The following is an 18,298-nucleotide window of genomic DNA, read 5'->3' as shown; positions in this document are numbered from 1 at the left end:
TCTGAGCCCTGTGAATGGAAGATGACAACTTCATCTATTCACCTTCTCCCTGAGGAGTCCTGCTGGTGTGAAGAGAGACGAGCTCTCCAGCAGCATCCTCCCTGAGATGACCGAAAATGAGGATACCGTCTTATTTTGGAGATGTCCTTCCACCAGGTAGCGGTTGCCCCATTTGGAGATGGGGTTGTGCATCCAGTTGTGGTTTTTTCCGTGACGTTATTACATTTTACGTAGAAAGCTGGGCTGGGCAGTGAGATCACAGTGGTGTTCAGATGAGGACAGCGCATTTCACAGCTTCTTCTCTGGAAGTTGGGGAGTGTGAAGCCATAAATACCAGGTCACCCTGCAGCCAAGCAAGGAGGGCTCGTTCAGAGTCACCAACCCAGCCTGACCTTTGCATCATAGTAATGTCACTTGTGTATTGATTTAGTCCTCAAGGGAAAAACAGGGCAATAAACTCGGGAACTGGCACTGGCAATAGAAGTCTGAGCATCAATGACTTTCTGTTCTAGCACACAGGGTGCAGTTATGTGCAGTCCCAGCATTTTTTGATAAGTATATTTTAAATGTACATAAACGGTGAATTTAACTCACAGTCGAGTAAACTGGGAAATTGTGGCTGATGACTGTAATTGAAATGGAGTTTATAATATTAATGCTTATTAGCATTGTATGTAGAGGGAAGGTTAAAATAAGTGCTTTAAGACCTGCAGTGTGATAGCAATACTTTTAAGCTGTATCATAAATATTTGCCTGAAGAAGTTAAATCTTTGTTAAAATTATTCTGTAAGATTTTTTTTTTTTTTTTTTGTAGCACACCTTATCCTACACAATTTTAATAGGTGGGATTTCTTTCCTATTTCTTAGTGGAAGACCTTAGGAGTAGTTGTGATTGCTCCTCAGAAGCTTCCTTGGAGGAAAATAACACATACAGTTTGGGGTGGGTGTGGCTTCCAGGGCTTGCTCTTATGAATTATTATATATTATCTTTTTTTTTCATGCATCTTAATGACATTTTGGTATTGACTTCATAAAATCTGTACCTTCAGCTTGCAAGTAGATGACGTGGAATGGAAGCCTTCTTGTTGCTCATATTTGTTGGAAGATTTCGTTGTGAAATCATTCAGAATTAATAACAAAAAATAGAATTTTCATTATGTCTGTTATCCATAATGAGTGGACTAATATTTTTATGCTTGTACATGTAAATGTCCATATTCTTATTTTCTTGATAAATACAGGTTGATTAGTATATTAGATCTAGTTCTGTTTCGTAAAAGGAAGACAAATTTTCACAAAGAACTATTAAAATCAGTTAGTTACATTTCATCAGCAAAATGGGTTTCTGCTTTCGGTTAAAATAATGACAACTCGCTAAGGATCTAAGCTGTAATCTGTATGTAATTATGCAGTGATTGGAGTGTCTTAAATTTAAGACCCTTTGGACTTGCCTAGGATTTTTTTTTTAATGCTGCTAGTAAAACCAATACTACGTGTGCTTTCTGACACTTAATCTATCTTTCTAAATCTCACTCACTGATCATTTTAATTGTCATTTATAGTCCTGCAAATGAATTCCAGTTGATATTTTTGAATTTTGTCTAGTAGCCCCAAACCAAATCTCTTGCCAGTACTGCTTGGCTGACAAGGATATCAAAAGGAAAAAAAATAAGGAAGCACAGCATCTGGAAATTACACTGTGGTCAGTTTGTGTGATAAACTTCCTAAGTAGCTTTCTTTGTCAAAACAAGCCCATGCAAGCTCTGCTTACTGAAGCAGAACTATTGGTGCCTTGGATCCAGGTGTCTCTCTCTCTGAACCTAGAGCCTGGTTGGGTGTGTTGGGAATCTCATTCTAAATTTTTGCTTAATTCCTTCACTGACTTCACTGAATAAATTTATTGCATCCCTAGCTAAAGCTGATACTGGTAACTGTCTTTTCTCTAAAGTATTCCAGGTATTCCTGTGTAATTCATTGCTTCACCCTGAGGAAACCATTTGGAATTTTCCCCCTTCTTTACCCCTTCAGTTAAGAATAAGTCTTATTTATTTTCATTTGGGATCCTTTGAAACTGTGCTTTGAGGAACTTCCATCATTTCCCAAGGCAGGAATGTGGTTTTATTTTATTTTATTTTTGAAGGGGGAAAATCCCTCTAGTAAATCCATTCCTTTACATGTGATGGAAATGAGGCCTTGTTTAATAAAAATCTTTCCCTGACTTCAGTATAATTTATTACCTTTTCAGGGAAGAAATAAATTTAAAAGGCAAACTAAAGCTTTCTGCATTCTTCCAAGAATGGCCAGAGAGGGATAAACCTTGAGTAGTGCTTGGTTTGTACTCATGTTCAGCTTTTGATTAAAAAAAAAAAAAAAAAAAAAAATTATAATTGCTTACAAAGGTTGTCTCTTGTTTCCAAAAGGCTTCAAAAAATGAATTGCAACGGCAAAAGTAGGTATTCTCTCAACAGGGTCAAGGGAATTTATTTTTATTTTTCTTTATGAATAACAGGACTTGGAAATCACACCCTTACCCTCAAGCAATAGAATCCATCCCTTTCTGTCACATCCGGGTGAAATAACAAACTGCTGGAGAAGGAGTGAAATTCACTTAGTAAAAATCTGCACTAAACCAAAATGACTTAGTACCGTATCTCGCTCTGCCATGACTCCACTTAGCAGTGCTACATCCATGAGTGAGTACTCATCAGCCTGGCCTTCTCCACAGTAATGGAGATGGGGACATGTTGTGGGACGTGCTCTATTCCAGCAGTCTTGGTAAACTTTGAGAAAAGCCCATGGTAGAAATTGTTACCAAGGAAAAAAATTGAAAATCTATGTGCAAAAAGAATTAAATGTAAAACATCAGCACGTGACCAAGACCTACTGATATTGGAGTTTTTGAGCTGAATTTTTTGGAACAGAAGGTGGGAATCCACCCTTTAGAAGAGGCAACAATAATGCTTTTACAAAATGGCTGCTTGCAAGATAACATTTTTGTGCTCTAGAAAGCACATAATTGCATGGGGAGTTTGGTTTTAAATGTTTTGCTTAATTTCTTCACTGACTCTCTGGGTTAAATTTCTTGCATTCTCACCTAAAACTGATAAATCCTTGGTAACTGTTAAAGCAAAGCATTTGTAGTGTAGAAGATCTGTGGTAATGTCCATGTCCAGCCACTGGCTTGTGTTTTCATCTTTGAGATAACAGCTCAAATGTTAAGCAAAACTTAGGGCAAAACCTCCGCTTGAGAAACTACATGAATAAAAATGCCAGCTGTTAACTTGTCGCATTGCAAAACTGCATTTAATGAGGCACTAAACAATCATTTGTTTCCCACCAGTGGAAAACACTGAGAACAAGAGACTGTTTTGTGGGAGAGGAGAAGTGATGCAGCTTCTTGTGCATTGCTTCATTGCACATGAGCAGCAGCGTTAGTATTCCAGGTTGTCTGTTTTTCTGGGGTGATCTGTGAAAACAGAAGAATACAATTTTAAACCCCAAATTATTTTTGCCTATGTGATTTCAATGAAACTATGGCTCTTAACATCAAAACACAAAGTTATTGCTGGTGGAAAAGTTTGAGACATCTGAGGCAGAGCAGCTGATCAGTGGGGTGGGAAATGGTTGGCAGTGAGTGATAGCCTTGGGACAACAGCCTTTGTGCCTCCCTCCTTCTAGTCTCAGCATGAAAAGTGTGTTCAAGGAAAAGGCTTAGTTTGTGCTTTTTTTTTTTAAATAAATGTATTTTGAACCTGAATGTGAAAGAAAAATGCGATTTTGAGCTCTTATGGTTCTGGCTTTATTAGCAGAGCAGCTTCTTGTTTTCCTGTTTCATACAGCTGGGTATGCGGTTGCTGAGCTCACAGGTGGACTGCTTTTTTTCTTTTTTCTTTCAGATAAAGGTTTTTCCTTTGTTTTTCCTTTTTTCAAGCCCTTCCATGAGTAAGTTTGTCACACATTTACACATTTGATGCCCTTCTTTAAAGCTGAAAGCAATAAGAGCAACAGAAAATCCCCATGCTTTCTGCAATTCTCATTTGGGAAACCTTCATCCCGTCCTTCCACTTTGCTCAGCCTAAAAAAAAAAGTCTCTGAAGTTCATTTTCCTTGTTTCCACATGGAGAAATGCTGATACTACATTCAAGCATGCTTCTTGTGTGTGCAGCAGCATGTCCGCTGGCAGACACATATCCTTTCGTATCAGAGCCTGGAGAGCCCATAGAAGGACTCTGAACTTGTGTGGAAGGTCATGAGACTTCAGAAGCTATGACATCATTTGTTAAGTCTGAAGTGGTTTTTTTTCCAAGCTCAAGTGTTGTCTATCAGTCTGTGCTGCTTAATGAAGTACTGGAGCAAGGGGAACTACTATAAGTGAAAATACTTGTTTTTCAGGTCCACCAGCAAACAGGAGGTGTTTGAAGTCCCAGGGATGAGTGCTCTGAAGTTTGTAGGCAGGATGACCTGAGTTCTTCAATTGGCAAAGTGAGAATTTAGTAGTCTGTAAAACTGTCACAGTCGTACCTGCCACAGGGCTGGCTGCTGCTGTGGGCTGATGTTAGGAGAGCAGCCTCTGTGTTGCAGCATGTTGAAAAAGTAATTCCTTGATGGTAGTGCTAAAAGCCTATAAGCTTATATTAAAGAAAAAAAAAAAGGTCAGATAAGTTTGAGGGGAGGGAGAGAGAGCACTTCTGTTGCATTTCTTTGTGTTGGAGTAAGAGGTATCTGCTTGGGTCTTCCTGCTTTAATAAAGTACTTGGTATCCGAGTACAAATTTGCTAATATAATCATAGAAATGCAAGGACAGTTAAGATTTTTGAAATGTCTGCTTTGATGAAAGAAATCGATGTCTCCTGAAGAAGAGGGAAGGAGTTAAGCTGTTACAAGCAGGAAAAGTGGCCAAGCTCCTGCACTTACCTTCTCATGGAAATCATTTCCTCTCACCCTGGACTCGGTACCTTCCTTGTTCTCCTAAAAGCGGTTTTGGGAGCTGTTTCCCATCTTCCGATATTGATGTAACCTCAGAAGGAACTTGTTCTGATATATGGCATTGATAATTCTCATCTCCCCTTGTTTGAAGCTGCTTTTAGGTGCCCACTTTTTACTTTTCTAGAGGTATGAGGAGTGACATAGAGATGAATTTTCCAAGTAGAAGCTATGTATATAGAGAGAAAAAGAAAAAGCTGTAAATCTGTTGTATATTTTCAGAATGGTTGCTGCTGTCTTCCGTTAAACAAACTGAAATTCAAAATTGTGGTTCATAAAAGGGAAACGGAAGGAAATTTTTAAAAATAAATTAAATGAGTTTAGATATGTAACTGGATTTCCTTGATGATGTGTTATATTTTTTTTAAAGTTGGTTACCTTTGTGAATTGTCAAAATAAACATATTTAATGAAATATTTTCTACCGTAACTGCATCCTGCTTCATAAGAGAAAAGGGTGCAGTGGAAACGGTGCTCACTCTTCCCAACTTGGGGCAGTTATAGGCCCAACAGGCCCAAAACTATCCCAAAACAGGCCGGGACACTGCATCAGGGACTTGGCATCGCTTGCCAGTCTCCCGTGTGACACGCTGCCCCTCACAGCCTGCCTGCTCCAGTGCTGATGCTGTTGCACATACATTCCGGTTAGCTCCCACAAAGTGGGAGGAAAAACTTCCACATAATTGAATAAAAAAAAAAAATTCATTCCAAAGCTTGAACATATGAGGAACAGGCTGGGGTTTTATTTATCCCTTTGGCTGTCATATAGAGTGAAAAGTAAAGAGTCTGGTGAACAACAGCATTAAAAAGTCAATCACATTGTGCCTATTAATCAGCAACTGGTGCTATAAGGTCTACCTCTGATATAGGTGGGTTACATTAAAAATTATTAGCAAAGTGTCCTGGTTTTCAGCTGGGATAGAGTTAATTTTCACCAGAAGATGGGAGGCGACACAGCCAGGACAGCTGACCCAAACTAGCTGATATTCCATACCATATGACGTCATGCTCAGTATGTAAAGGGGGCTGGCTGGGGAGGAGAGTTCACTGCTCCAAGACAGGCTGGGCATGGGTTCTGGGGGTGAGCAAATTGCATTGTGTATCACCCACTTTGTATATTCTAAGTACTGTTATTGTTATTTCCCTTTGCTGTCCCAGTGAACTGTCCTTATCCCAGCCCATGAGTTTTACCTTTGTCTTGATTCTCCTCCCTGTCCCACCGGGGGGAAGGGATAAGTAAGCGGCCGCATGGTGCTCAGCTGCCAGCTGGGGCTAAATCATGACACATAGCCATGAGTTTGGGCACATACTTTAAGCAATGAGGTGTCTACCTTCTATATTTCCCCATTTAATGGGGAAATATATTTCTTTCAATACACGGTAAGAAACTCAACTTTAGGTAACATATAAAACAGCCCCTTGCTCTCAGTTAATTGGCGAAGGGGCTACAAGGAGTCACTTAACTCCAGGCTGCAAAAAGCCTCATGGATGGAGAAAGGCACAGGCTGAAGAAGTAACGTTATGTCTTCTCTTAAAATAAAAATGCATAACAAGTCCCATTTGCTCATACCACAGTATAGGAAGCAGGGTAGGAACGATGTGTGGGTGTTTCTAACTCCTGTTTGCACAGGTCAAAACAGAAATTTGTGATAGGAAAATTATTTGTCTTGAGGTGACAGACCTGCAAAGCATGTCTGCTAGTGTTTCACATTCCAGGTCATGGCAGCAGGGCACACCATCATGTTCTAGTTCCTCCTCTGGAGGCAAATAGTGAAATGGAGTTCATTGCTGACCAGGAGATCCGTTGTCCTTGCCATGCATGTGCACAAGTGCAAAAAAAAAACCAAAAAGGATTAAAGGATTGCATGGTAGACAAAGAATATAAAGGCTGGCACTGCCCTTCCACCTATAAAAAGTAGTGTATTTTTTGTTTACAGTAGGTGATTTCTGAAGTAATGTCAATGCAGAGAGATACTTGGCTCTTTAATTTCTGAATCAAAAGCTCTGTCTGGATTTCCTACTGATGTTACCCAGTCTCCTCTCCCCAGCAGCTCTCTCCTTCACATGCTGCTGCACACAAAGGCAACTGCTATGTATTTCTTGGAATTCTCATTTGAACTACCTTTTGAGCTTTCCAAACACATAATAACAGTTTGCAACTTTAACACTTTGCCCTTCCCACTCCCTGGAGGAGTGGCAGAGTGCATCTTAGGAGACCACAACCTATTCCTCTACCTTAAGGCAAGAAGTGAACGTAGTGTCTTGTAGTCCTGCTGACATCCTCAAGTATTTCGGTCTCATCCTCCATGTGAGACTGAGAAAATTCTATCTTTTCTTTTACCTGTGAAGGAGATGGAGAGGTCATGGTTCGCATTTTAGGTAGTTCAGAGTTAAGGCTCCATTTTTGTACGTACTGCTTCACTTCAAGCAGATATGGAGTGGTTTTATATCATTTCAGAATACCAAGAGGCTTGCTTGGTTTTCTGCTGTAAGCTCTTGAGTGTGTGCCATAGTAAAGGCACAATTTCCATTTGGTAACTGCGCTAGCCACAAGTGAGACTAGGAAGTTATCTCAGTTGCAGATGTGAGTGTTGAAAACAGAAAGAGGTTTACGTTGAGATGCATGTACCTTTTGTGGCTATGGAAGATACCTTTTGAAGGTCTTCAGCCTGACTTGCCAGAAATCACCTGAAATGTAGGTTGTGCTGCTAGAAGCCGTGCAGATGCAGTGGGTTATTGAAAGGGTTTCCCATGTTAATGTGCAGGATGGACGTGGTAGGGTGGTGCACCACCTTTAAAGGCTAAAAAAAATTGTAAAAATCTATAAAGTTGACAGTAACAGGAAGGAAAGACTTATATTCAGGCAAGATGAATAGGTAAATTGGTTGAATTTTGTGTTGGATTTTGTTTCAGCGGTTGACTACCCGTAAGTTTAATTTGAAGCATGCAGTTGCAAAGTGTTTACTTTTTTTCCTTGTATGCTGCCTCATGCCAAGCAGCATTTAGGACACTGAAGATTCATTTCCCAAGAAAATGTGCTGACTAAAATTCTTGTTCTGAAGTTGAAAAGTCAGTAATTCATATTAGAGAAAATGAGGTAGCTCTCACTGTTAGGTGACAGTGGAAGAGATGCACTACCTTGGTCACTGACGATGATACACTGTGTATGCTGTGAAATACAGAACAAATTGCCATTTCTAATAATGCTTGGCATAGTTTCTGGAACTTGTATGAGTGCTCCATGAAGATTTATGAATTTATTTCAACAAAGCATCTTTTGGAAGTGCCTTTTTTAGTATACAGTAGTGGAATGTATTCATTGTTTCTCAGAGAAATCACTTTTTTATATTATTACTATTTCAATATATGTGGTTTTACATAACATAGTGAAATGGGAAATGAAACAAATTGGCTTTTTGCTTGCTCTCTGTGGTGGGTTGACCCTGGCTGAGGGCCAGGTGCCCACCAGAGCTGCTCTGTCACTGCCCTCCTTCATTAGACAGGGGAGAAAAAGTACAATGAAAAAAAACTTACGGGTCGAGATAAGGACAGGGAGAGATCATTCTCTAATTATCATCACGAGCAAAACAGACCGAACTTAGAGAGGGAATTCATCTTATTTATTACTAAGCAAAACAGAGTAGAGGAGTGAGAAATCAAATCAAATCTTAAAACACCTCCCCCCACCCTTCCCCCCTTCCCGGGCTCAACTTCACTCCCGGCTTCAACCTCCGCCCCCCCCAGCGGCACAGGGGGATGGGGAGTGGGGGTTACGGTCAGTTCATCACACGGTGTTTCTGCCGCTTCTTCATCCTCAGGGGGAGGACTCCTCTCATCGTTTCCCTGCTCCAGCATGCGGTCCCTCTCACAGGGTGCAGACCTTCAGGAACAGACTGCTCCAGCGTGGGTCCCCCACGGGGTCACAAGTCCTGCCAGCAAACCTGCTCTGGCTTGGGCTTCTCTCTCGATGGATCCACAGGTCCTGCCAGGAGCTTGCTCCAGCGCGGGCTTCCCACAGGGTCACAGCCTCCTTCGGGTGTCTCCACCTGCTCCAGTGTGGGGTCCTGCACAGGCTGCAGGTGGAATCTCTACACCCCCTCATCCTTCCTCCATGGGCTGCAGGGGGACAGCCTGCCTCACCATGGTCTTCACCACGGGCTGCAGGGGAATCTCTGCTCTGGCACCTGGAGCACCTCCTCCCCCTCCTTCTGCACTGACCTTGGTGTCTGCAGAGTTTCTTACATCTTCTCACTCCTCTCTCTGGCTGCAAAAGTGCTCTCTAACTGTTTTTCTCTTTCTTAAATATGTTATCACAGAGGCGCTGATGGGCTCAGCCTGGGCCAGCAGCAGGTCCATCTTGTAGCCGGCTGGCATTGGCTCTGTCAGACACAGGGGAAGCTTCTAGCAGCTTCTCACAGAAGCCACCCCTGTAGCCCCCCCACTACCAAAATCTTGCCATGCAAACCCAACACACTCTCCTTTTGTTCTAGTGCCAGAATATAGGGTGGTCTGCAGGATTTGGCTCTTAAGACATGAAGATATGGGGATTTCTTACTTTTCTTTCTCAGGCACACTATGGGCTTAATGAGATCTCTGTTGAAAAAGCCTGTCAGCCCCAGATGAGGAGAGAAGATGAGGACTCCCCAAGAGAGCTGTTAATCCAGCAGCTGGCTCTGGTCCCTCCTCCCTAGGTTTTGGCAGGGGCTCCTGCCCACACCATTCCCATTCCCAGGGAGGGTGCTCGCCCCTGTACCGGAGGGACAGGAGGTGCACAAAACAGCCTCCTGCAAAAAACCCCTCTCCTGCTCGGCCCCTCAACATCGCTTTGCATGTCCCTGTTGCATATTTCTGCATTTTGCAACCCGTTTCCCAGAAAGCCCTTGCCTCGGAGAGAAGCAATGTTGTGGGATGCAGGTGTAGGGGTGCTGGGCGCCAAGGAGTCATCGCTTGCTGCTTGCTTGCTGCCTGATGCTCAGGATGGGCTTTGCCTTCTAATTGCATTTTGGAATTACTCTCCTTCAACAAGGAGAGAGTAATGTGTATTAAAGCTTAACACCCTTCCTATTGGTTTCACAGCAAAATAATAAAAGGTAAAGGGAATGCATATTGGTTGATAGGCTAGATGGCTTCTGTAGACCAAGGGGATTAAAAATGGTCCTCCCCTGAGAATAACCAGCATCTAATCCTTGGCTGTTTAGCCACTGTTCTGCATGAAATGAGTTGTGCTGGTTTCTGTCTCTCCAGCAGAAGAGCTTGGCTTGGTTCAGTCTAGAGTGAGGAGAGGTTAATTTAAATAAACAAGCAAAGCAAACTAGTTAACTGAAAATAATTTGTGTAGCATTCTTCAGATGAACACTTCATCTTTCGGTCTATTCATCCATCAAATACCCGAGTGCTGCATTCACTATGTGCTGCTGCGTGGTGGTGTTAAAGAGCAGAAGGCGTTCAGATACACAGCACTGGCCTTGCTTGCCCCACCAAGTAAGCGTGAGAGGTGTGTATTAAGCCATATGCACCCAAGAAATGTGACCTTTTAAGCACATTCCAGAGAACACGGTAGTGATTAATGCTGTTTCCCGTGAGATTTTCCTTCTATTTAAAGTTTTTTGATTCTTCACACACCCTCCCTCTCCGCTCCCTCTGTTCCTGTCTCTCCACTCCCTTTATTTATAGCTTTATCTCTGTGGCCTTGCCCCGGTTCAGCTGGCAGGCAGGAGCAGCACCTCTGTGAGCCAGCCCAGCCGCCGGGACGGTACGTGGGGGCGTGAGCCGTGGGAGGATGTTGCGGGGCCATCACAGCCCGGACCACTCTGTCCCGCTGCACCAGTGGCCCCGTCTCAGGCGCCTCTGGGCTGGACCGGGCTGCTGGGCTCTGTTGGCTTTGTGGCATGGCAGAGAAAACCAATTCCAGGCCTATTTCCACAAAACAAAGCAGAGCCACCTCCCTTCAAACCATTGTCGTAGGCATAAATATCTAGCCTGTAGAGATTTACTCCTGGAAGAAGAGTGATTTTTTATTTTTTTTTTCCCCCTGAGTTTTTGGAACCAGGTTGTGAAATGCATTTGTTGCATTTTTACCCTGCCAGTGGCAATACCATGGTTTTTTTCCAGTGTGCATTAAAAGTAGATTTATTTAAAGCGTAAGAGTAGATCTAATTAAACTGTTTGTTATTGGTAACATGCATTGAGGATTTAACCTCTTACATTTCTTCTATAGATATGGATGTTCATTGTACAAGCAAACATGATTTAATTAACAGGGAGCTCTTAATTCACTAGGCTTTTGCTGAATTGTTTAAATATTTTTTTCTAATTTTTGAAATGTTGTAAGGGGATTTTTTTTTTTGTTTTGCTGAAATTGCCTCTTTCATACCCTGCAGCCCATCCGCAAGTTGTTTACATTCAGAAGAAATTCTGAATTCCCTAGAAACTTTGTGTTGCTAAGAATAAAAAGAAATGAATAAATAAATAAATAACATTAATTTTGGATATGGACCTTTACATTTTTTCCCTTTGAAATTTTAGAAAACAGTAGAATTAAATATTCACCATTGACCCCTCTTGTTGATTTATCTCTCTGACTGAAGGAGAGAAGTGCCTCGGTGGGAGAAGGATTGCGTACCTTGCCTGCAGAGCTGGGCTAGCCTGGCGTTTGCTTGCCAGCTTCCCTGGCTGGGCAGGTCCAAGGGAGCAGGGGACGGGTGCAACAGAGCCCGCTGCCCTTGGCCACCAGCTGGCACAGGTCATTTTGCTGTTGCTGCTGAGATTTGGGGGCTTTTGGGGGGGGTTCTTGCCTCAAGTAGCTCCCTATGGGTCCAATGGAACAGAGACTGAGCAGGGCTGGGGCAGGTCCTCCTACACGGCAGTGGTGCAGAGGATGCATTTTTTTTCCAGGGTCATCAAAATTTTGCTTGTTCTAGGAAGACTATAACCCCTCCTCCGTGCTGTAGGAAACCCAACACCAAAAAGATACTTTTTAAAATTTATTTTATTTTATTTTAACCTGGTTGCCACATACTTCCAGTTCCTAAGCTCAGGACCTGGTTGAGCATCAATAATTGAAAAAGTAGATTACACAGAGATAAAGGCTGGTCAAGGCTTGATCCAGAAAGAAATTGTGCCTGTTTATTTCCTTTCAGGAGGGATGTTCAGCCACAGATTTAGCAGTTTTCCAGGATACAGTGTATATGACAGTGCCTCAAATTTCTAACATCTCCTTCTCCATTTAAAATCAGTGGAGAGAGCTGGATCCAGAGCTGGATGAAGCCCCAGTTCTGCATTTGACTGCGTTAACACCAGGATTTCACTGCAAATGTTGGTGAAATGTTAGCAGGGACACGAACCAGATTTTAAAACCTGGCTTTGACCGTAAAAAATGGTGATGAAATGTATTACAACTCTGAGTGTGACCCATCCATAAGATTTGCACTTTATGCACTTCACTTTGAAACAATATGCTTTTCTCCCAGAAGTTTTAAGAGTGGTCTCCTGCATCCATAGGTATCCCATAACTACCCATAACTATCAAGAGTTACCCGTGACTCATGCAGTAGAGGGAATCTTGCAAAGTGTCAGTTATGGCATGTCTCCATTGCATATTGCACTGTTGAGTGCAGATCTCCCCAAAAAAACCCCAAAATTTACTAAAGATAATATTATACTTGCCAGAGGTTTTATTAGAGAAGCTTTGACATTTTTCTTTTCATTTGAAGTTTAAGTTCACTGCCTCTTTTTGCTGCTGTTGCTTTCAAACAGAAAAGAGAAATGTCTGCTGGATGTAGCAGTTTCATTGAGGATCTCTTCAGACGTATGTAAGAAAGCAGAAACCACAACAACAAAAAAAGTCAGCACAAGCAGGCTTCTGGTACTGTTTAAAGAGTTAAGTTTTTTTGTTGTTAAGAAAGTAGCCTTAGTACAGTGCATAGAAAAGGCACTAGTATCCTGATATAATTGCCTGTAAAGCTGCACTTATGCAATTTTGCAGGCAGCATTTTGCAATAGAGTGATACGGTGGAGTTCTGCGTGTGCTGAAATTTGTGATAATAAGAGACGTATGTCGCCACATCTTGAAACCATCTCCTCCACTTCCGTGACATGGAATGACCACTTTCCAAAACAAAAAAAAAAAAAGTCCACATGCTTGGAAGCTTGAATGTATATTTTCTTTGTTTAAACACCTCTCTGTCTTTCATGCCCCAGGAAAATAAAATGTAAAGTGCTTGGAAAAAACAAGCACATTGCCAACATTTTAAAGAGCTGTGAGAGAAGAGTTGCTAGGCTAACGATAGGTTTAGAAACTTCCTGAACCAGCATGAGAGATAGCAGTAACAGAAACATCTGGAAATATTCAGTTATTTGGTAGCTCATTTCATGTATGCATTGCTCTTTAATTTAGATGGAGAGGACTTGTATTAGATTATTTCCATCATTTGAGATGAAAGGCCATGTATGGGTATTGCAGTTTGTGCTGTTGGTGTGAGGGCACCCTCTCTGCGGCAGCGGCAGCTCTGGCTCCAGGACTCGCTCAGAGTTCATGAGCACTCCAGAGCTGATCAGCGTGCCTTCAGTCTGCACGGAATGCCTTGGCAGGGAACTGCCTCCAGTTGTGTCCTGTCCTTGAGAAGCGTTTCTCAAATGCTTGAGAAAATAACCACACATTGGCGTAGGTGGTGGGTCTGCACTTGGCAGATGAGCCCTCAAATTCTGGTGATCGCAGTTGCCTCTGAACCCCAACAGATGACTGGGGTAGAGAGTTTGGGTTGGGTCTTGGGTCTGCCTCTGTTGTGTGAGGTTTTTGGCTCTCCAGCAATGCCATGATGCCAGGGAGTGTTACGGAGGTTGGCTATGGCTGTGCCTGGGGGACCACTGTGCACTGCTTGGCCCCTTTCTCTCAGGAAGCCAAAAGCAGAGGCTGCTCTGGCTCTTTCTCCTGGTCCCTCCAGGGCATCTCCAGCAAGGACTGCCAGACAGTCCCGTCGATTCTCTTGGCATGGAGGCATGAAGGTGTTTTTGCATTCACCACTCCTCAAAACAAAACAAAAAACCCAGAACAGTTAGATGTCCTTGAAGCCAGACGACACAAACACAACGACACAGTGACATTAAATAATTTCTAGCCCCGTGATAACAACATGCTTTTGAAAAGCCATGCAGTGCTAAATGACCCAGAGAGACATCAGTACTGTTCCTTAATTCACACTCCTTTCCTTCTCCCTGCTTAGCGTATTGCAGATTGTTTTTAGTATGAATGTTCCCAGAAAAATTACCTAAGAATTGTGGCAAGGAAGAGTTTTGTCAGCAAGTTTGTGCTGCTGGTTATTCCCCACAGGAAGGAGACAGCTCATGCTCTTGTGATGCCGGCTTAATGGGACCATTTTCTGTAGTGTCACGAAATTCAGAAAGCGCAGCTAGGCAGAAGGGTGGAGAGGTGACAGGTCACGTATAGCCCTCTTCTACTGTAAACAACTTTTGGGGTTGTCTCTTTTCATCTGTTTTACACATGTCTGATAGAACATTTCTGGTGAAAAGAGTAAGTTTTAAATTGCATCTGTAAACATTTACATGTGTCTGTTGCAGTGATATGCAACATTCTTGCAGGCGTTGGTATCCTTCTTCTGCCTTTCCCTTTCCCTGTGCTGCTTGTACTGTGCGTGGTCATCTCATTGCTTATCTTAAAGGCTCCTGACAGCATATACTGCATGTTGTGAAGAACCTAATTTCCTCACTTTTTTTATGAGTTTGCTCTTGCCTGTGCCCTGTACCATCTAGTGTGACTGACTGAATTTTCCACTCAAGATGTTTGCATTACAGCAACATTCAAGCTGAGACCTGCTGCTAGCAGCAGTGTTTGACAGCCACAAGTGAGCCCTGGGAGGTCTCTGCATTCAACCACCTCTCATCAACCCTGAATTCCTGCCCAAAGTAACTCTGATCAATACAGATGTCATTCTGTGATGCAGAATAAGGAGGAGGAGATGAGGAACATCCAGGCTGTGGATCAGTTACAGGCACCTTTTTTTCCCTTCTTTTTTTTCCCTTCTTGTTTTGTGCTGTAATGTATAGCCAATTGCAGTAACATACAGAGCATCGGTGCCAGTGAACAGCTACAGCACTGGGCAACAGTAGCATGCTTTAACCTCAAGGGAGTTTCCCTGGCCAATTTGGAAAAAAAAAACGAGTCAGCAATGTCTAAGAGAGAGTGACGTTGTTTATAATTTGCTGGAGCAAAACTCTCCTGGTTTTGGGAGGATGAGAGGGAAAGTGGGGTCCAGTAGTGCTCCTGCGCCTCCCCATTCTCGCTCATTCCTTTCCCCAGGCATGCACAGCTCGGGTTTTGTAGAACTCCCATGGTTCAGGCACTGATATGGACTTCTCTGGCTGTGGGTTGGGCAGGAGGCAAGCAAACTCCGCACATAAGCCGTGTCAATAAAGGAGGAAGGCAGCTGAATCACAACCAGGAACGACATCCCATGCACTAGAGCACAGAGCTCACCAACTCAAGCGGCTCAGATGGGATCCCAACGCTGCAGGCTTTGCAAAATGCTCAGCCGGCTTCACACATAAGGTCAGCCAAATGCTGATGAAATTAGCAGGGAGTGAAGACTCTGTCCTGCCCAAACCATGTTACCTGCCCTGCACCCATAGCCATGTGCAGCCTTGTTGTGTATGCCAAAGCTGCATCCTTAAAAGTATTAGAACTGGTGAAACTTGTGTGTGCCTTCTCTAAATGCCATTTAAGGCAGGTGTGTAGTCAATGATAAATAATGAGTGTTTCCAGAAAAATGTGCTGGAAATACCATGGAATCATCAAACTTGTAGTAGGTCAGTCTGGAAAAATTGCCTGGTCGTTACCCTTTTCCCAGCCATGTATTCTCGTGTGCATAGAGCGCACATTAATGAACACAGTTATAATACCAGGGTTCAGAGGCAGGACAGCAGAGAACACTGGTGCCAGTAAAAATGCTTGTGGAAGCTGAATGCTGATTAATTTTGGAGGAGGAAATCATCCATTGTTGCTTGCCTCTCCAGGAAGGTACCAAAGACAGAAAATCTGTGTCCTTCTCCTCCCCTCATAGTTTGCAAAACAGCTACTAAGAACCCAGCAGATCTGAAGCTTGTTGTGCTGGTTGGTTTGGGTCTTTATTGTTTGAGACACAGCTGTGATCAATCCCCAGGCTACAAAGACAAGTGGCTGGAGGCGTGGACTTCTCTACAGCACTGAAACGGCCTCTCTGCCTTGCTGCCTTCATTCCTAATTTTGCTAGCCTGGCTTTGTTATTGCCACTGCTCTGAGCTCCGCAGAAAAATGGTGCAAAGTATCACCAGGAGCTTTAAATGATGCCCAGCAAAGGCTGATCTGAGTTTGCATCAAGGTTTCTCCTTTATGCACCTCCCTTACACACTGCTGCTGTCTTGGACCGTACCTCAATGTTGTCTCAATATTTCTTTCCTTGTTAAAACATTCTAAAAGAAAATGAGGTCAGCTCTGATTGGCTTCTTTCAGTGTGTTGCTGAATGGTTAGGGGTTTTTTTCTTTCGTGAAGAAGGAAAAACGCTGTGTATTCATTTAAAGCAGCACAGGTACTTCTTGGAAGCAATTACGTTGCTGAGTAGTAGGATTTTGCAAGCAATTTACTTACAATGTACTAATTGCTTTTTTTGCCCCTTTTTTTTCTTTTTTAACCCAAAAATTCCTAGTGGAGGGCCTTTTGCCTCAAAGGTCTCCCTTTATTTCATGCAGCTTCTCATTTGCTTTAGGTGCAAGCCTACAAATACTTGCTACAATAACAACTGAAGAAATCTTGTGAATTCATACATCAATGTGTCTGTCCCAGAATAATCTGACTTAAACTACTGTGAGCAGTGCTGGATTAAAACATCTGAATGATCCTGCAGGCACTGTTTTGGGTGTGTGCTGGAGGAGGCGTACTTGGTGTAGGTGCTTTAATTAGCTGGCATTGCGATAAAACATATTTCCTGTGTCCCCAGGTTCCACCTCCTGGACACATGCTGGTACCATTGAGCAATGCCAGTGGGTACAGCCTGTCTGCTTGGTGCTGTAGGTTTTTCCAATGCAGAGCAATCCAGAAGCTGGCTGCAGGAATTTGAGGACATATCTTTTTAAATCATCATGGCCCTGTTTCACCCCTTCTTGCTAGTCCGTCAGTTTGCTCCCTCCTCAGCCCCGTAGCTGAGCTGCAGACCTGTGCAGCTGCTGAAGGTAATCCAGCTGGAAATTGCCTTTATGGTTTGGTAGCAGTCCATGTCCTTCAGTTTCTCTTTCATTGAGGAACACCAGCTGATGTTATACTAGTTAAGTTTTCTATATCACGACCTGTATCCATAATCACAACCCTGTATTGTTTAAAGCAGCAGGATGCAATACATAGTAAGACCTTCTTTTGAGGACTGATAACCTTGCAGAAACTTCTTGTGGTTTTCCACAGAGAGGGTATAGAGGAGCCTTTCATTTTTCTTTTAGAGACCTGCTTTCAATGCAGTCATACCACTTACAACTGTTTTACAACTGCTTCTGGAAGTCAGTGGAGTTGCAACTTATTTGATGTCTGGCTCCCTGCTTATGTGCTGTCCCCTTTCTTTGAGTAGACATCCCAACCCTGCATCTAGAACCTGTTCCCACGGAGTGAATGGAGCAGCCTGCCGTGCAGATGTGACCGGTGGGCACAGCGTGCAGGATCGATCGGAGGGGATTAGACAGATCTAAGGGCCATCGGAGCATGCAGAACAAATTAGGCTTGCTTTTTGGATGCCCCTGCTTTGTCATTCTCTGCAGGTAGTGTCAGGCTTTCCAAATGTGAATCAAATGCTTTCACAGCTATCTTCTTTCTCTGGCAGCCATTGGTGTGGTCTGCACTGTACATAGCTAGTCTGCCACACCTGATTGAACTGTTATTAGTGGTTATTTTAAAAAATAAAGCACTGTCCTGCCGTACATGATGATGGTGATGTGAATTATTACCAGATCGGCTTGGTCCACATCTCAGAGGATTGCTTAAAATGTCTTTTTTATTTTGAAAACTTCTAGACAATTTCGGTTTCAACTGCCAAAGATTTTACATTGGATGGTGTTTAAATCCCTTATCCCTTGTGGACTGAAGTCCCTGGCAAGCAGAGAGTGCTAAAAGGAAAGAATTTTCAAGATCTTGTGCTTGTGTGAGCACCACCACCAGCTCTGCCCTCGCAGCAGCTTGCCTTCTCTGTGTCACTGTGAGAAATGATTGGGCATCACACTTAGTCCGAAGGCAGGTGACAGTAGAATTACTGTCATCTTTGGCAGTCTTATTAGAGAGGCCAAG

At 43.0% G+C, this 18,298-nt stretch overlaps 1 protein-coding gene across 10 annotated transcripts in view; it reads left to right on the top strand.

Annotated features, from left to right (window-relative positions):
- Window positions 1-18,298, top strand: part of LPAR1 (lysophosphatidic acid receptor 1) — a 140,091-nt gene that overhangs the window by 99,517 nt on the left and 22,276 nt on the right. Inside the window, exon 4 of one of the 10 annotated variants that reach the window (XM_075739347.1) lies at window positions 2,726-5,334. The exons of the other annotated variants lie outside the window; for them this stretch is intronic. Coding sequence (XP_075595462.1) covers window positions 2,726-2,802 — 77 coding nt within the window. The 3' untranslated portion in view covers window positions 2,803-5,334. Of the gene's footprint in view, window positions 1-2,725; window positions 5,335-18,298 lie in introns of those variants that run through there. 10 annotated transcript variants of the gene reach the window in all.

The sequence above is a fragment of the Balearica regulorum genome, chromosome Z (assembly GCF_011004875.1).
Source record: "Balearica regulorum gibbericeps isolate bBalReg1 chromosome Z, bBalReg1.pri, whole genome shotgun sequence".
NCBI classification, from domain to species: domain Eukaryota; kingdom Metazoa; phylum Chordata; class Aves; order Gruiformes; family Gruidae; genus Balearica; species Balearica regulorum.
The sequence above is the reverse complement of the archived record's forward strand: the minus strand, read 5'-3'. Positions and strand labels throughout refer to the sequence as shown.